This window comes from Pteropus alecto, unplaced genomic scaffold, assembly GCF_000325575.1.
Source record: "Pteropus alecto unplaced genomic scaffold, ASM32557v1 scaffold166, whole genome shotgun sequence".
NCBI classification, from domain to species: domain Eukaryota; kingdom Metazoa; phylum Chordata; class Mammalia; order Chiroptera; family Pteropodidae; genus Pteropus; species Pteropus alecto.
The window spans coordinates 2,354,388-2,357,013 of NW_006439757.1; the positions used below are offsets into that span (position 1 = coordinate 2,354,388).

The window sequence follows — 2,626 nt, forward strand, 5'->3', positions numbered from 1 at the left end:
TTTTATTGAAATAAAATTGGTATATATTAGTCAGTCTTTTTAAATCAATAGGAATCTGACATCATTAAATAAAACACTGCTTAGATTATTAAATTTTTTCTCAGTTACACTTTGAAGGGAAGTATTCTTGCACCTTAATTTAATTAATATGCACACATATACACACCTTTCCTTTTTCAGTCAGATTGTGTGCTCACTAAGAAAAATTAACACTGAACTAATCTTAAAGTACAGAATTAACTCAGTACTAATAAATGAGACATAAACATAGAAAAATCCAATTATTTTACTTAATTTAAACATAATACTTTGCTTCTATAGATCCGAATGAAAAGAATTTGGGAATGCAATCTATCTTACCAAGAGAAGAAAAAAATTTAGAGGGTCTCATACCATTATCAAGAGTCTGATTCAAAGCAGTTTCAAATATATTCTTCTGATCCAACCTGGATAACTCACTATCTTTAAAATAAAATATTGAAAAATTTTTAATAAGAATGTTTCACCTTCCATAAAAACAAACAAACAAACAAACAACAGAAAATGCTATAAAGCAGCACACTTGCTGGGATATGTGTTGTTGATTTTGGTCTCCCTATTAATTCTTATAGGAGTTGTTAATCCTGATTGCAACAAATGAATGAAAAGATGAGATAGATGGATTTATTGGCTTATAGGAAATGATGAAAAGAAATGGACCAACGTTAGTGTCTGAGCTTATATTTGAAATAGATGCATAAAGACTTCACTAATGTTAAAATAACATTGTTCTATAAACAATACAATATATATTATATAATATAAAAATAAAGTGTTAGGTATGTACTCAATCACCATAATAATGATTTTGATTTAGGAATCTATAATCTACTAATTATTTTAATAATGTTTAAAATTTGTTGAACATTTTAACTTAATATTAATAAAGGACAAAATATGAAACACTGTCAAAGCAAAAAAAGACCACTTTCTTTTGATGTTTGTCTATCATAAAATAAGGCATGAATTGTAATTTTGTTGTTCTGATTAATGTCTGCAAGAGGATAAACACATGGTGATATAACATTATTCTTTATTTTAATGACCTTTTCAAAAACCGAATTACATGATTACCTCAAACCATGGCCTTTGTGGTACACCTTCAGTGAGCCGACAATGTTAGTGGTTGCCTTGTGAGTAGGTCCAATGTTATGCGCTTGGGTTAAAAATATTTCTTTCTTCACACATTATTTTTAAGCCTTTGCACCATCCACATTAATTTACAGGAAATGTGATACACATATCTTTAAGAATGTCCTAATTTCTTATCATATTGTCCAATTGAATGGATTGAAGAACTTCAGTGTTTCCAAATTCGGCCAACAGAGAATAGTTGGTTGACAAGTAAATAAGTCTTGCTGGGAAAATGTTACTCAAGTGATAAAACGGTTCAGCCAACAGGTGAATCAAAAAATTAAATATTAACTAAGGAAGGTAACCATTTCTAAAGTCATATCTAACAGAAGATTCAAGTATATATAAGATTGAAGATCTCTCAGTTAAGTCCACAAGCAAAGGACGGTTTCTTGGAACTTCCAAAAATTTTAAATCATGAAACATCTATTACTGCTACTATTATGTGTTTTTATAGTCCAGTCCCAAGATGTCAGTGACTATGAAAATGAGGTGACTTTTTAAAAATTATTATTATGTTGTTACTAATATTATTAATAAAAATATAACAATCATAATCACATGTGAATATTTATTTTTAATGAAATTAACATTGATTTTAGTTGTGAAGTAGAATTGTTAATCTCAGGGACTCATTTTATTTAAAGAATGTTACATAATATTTCTTATATAAAAATAAAATAATAATATCTTGTTTCTGGTTTATCTCTTTTATTTTCCCAGAATGAAGATGAAACACCTAAGGTAAGATGTGTTTTTCTCACTTATTTTCATGAGTACTACAGTTTTCGTTTAGTCCTAGCAATATGTTATTACAAGTATGAGGACAAAAATCTGAAAATTTTGTAGACTATAAAATAATAGGAGAAAAGTATTTTAAAAGAAAAAAAGCTATAGTAGTTGTCTCTTTGGTGAAGGAGGGTCATAGATAGCTCTTGAAATTACTGACTATTTATGAATGAAAATTTTAAACTAAATCTAAAAGCAGAATAGATCGAGTGCAGTGATAGGAAACGAAATACTGGTTTTTTTCCAAAGGAGAAAATTTAAATCATAGGTAGTATTTATTGTTATTATTGATGGTTATGAAACATGTATCCCAGTTTATTCATTTGAAGGACAGTTTTTCCTCAAGTACTGTTTTGCTGATTTATTCCTATTGGTTTGAAGATATCAAAAATATAGACATGCATTTAGGGAAATGAATATTTAAAGAATTTTAATTTTAGTATCAAATGAATCATGATTAAATTTCTTGTATATAATATAGTGTGTATCACACTAGACAGAAAAGTACACAATATGTTTAAATGAAGTGATTCACTTTGAATCATTTGTTGAATTTGAAGGGAACCTAAGTGTCTAAATATCAAACTATACGCATAAAAAGATAGTTGCCTGGTTAATTGAGTTAGGTAAGGAAAATGTCAAGCATGTTTTAAGAGTAAATATT

At 27.9% G+C, this 2,626-nt stretch overlaps 1 protein-coding gene across 1 annotated transcript in view; it reads left to right on the forward strand.

Moving 5' to 3' along the window:
- The first annotated feature begins 1,121 nt into the window (after positions 1–1,121).
- The window catches only part of FGB (fibrinogen beta chain), a 9,710-nt gene continuing 8,205 nt past the window's right edge, over positions 1,122–2,626 (forward strand). The window contains exons 1-2 of the mRNA XM_025050386.1: positions 1,122–1,133; positions 1,897–1,917. Coding sequence (XP_024906154.1) covers positions 1,122–1,133; positions 1,897–1,917 — 33 coding nt within the window. The remainder of the gene's footprint in view (positions 1,134–1,896; positions 1,918–2,626) is intronic.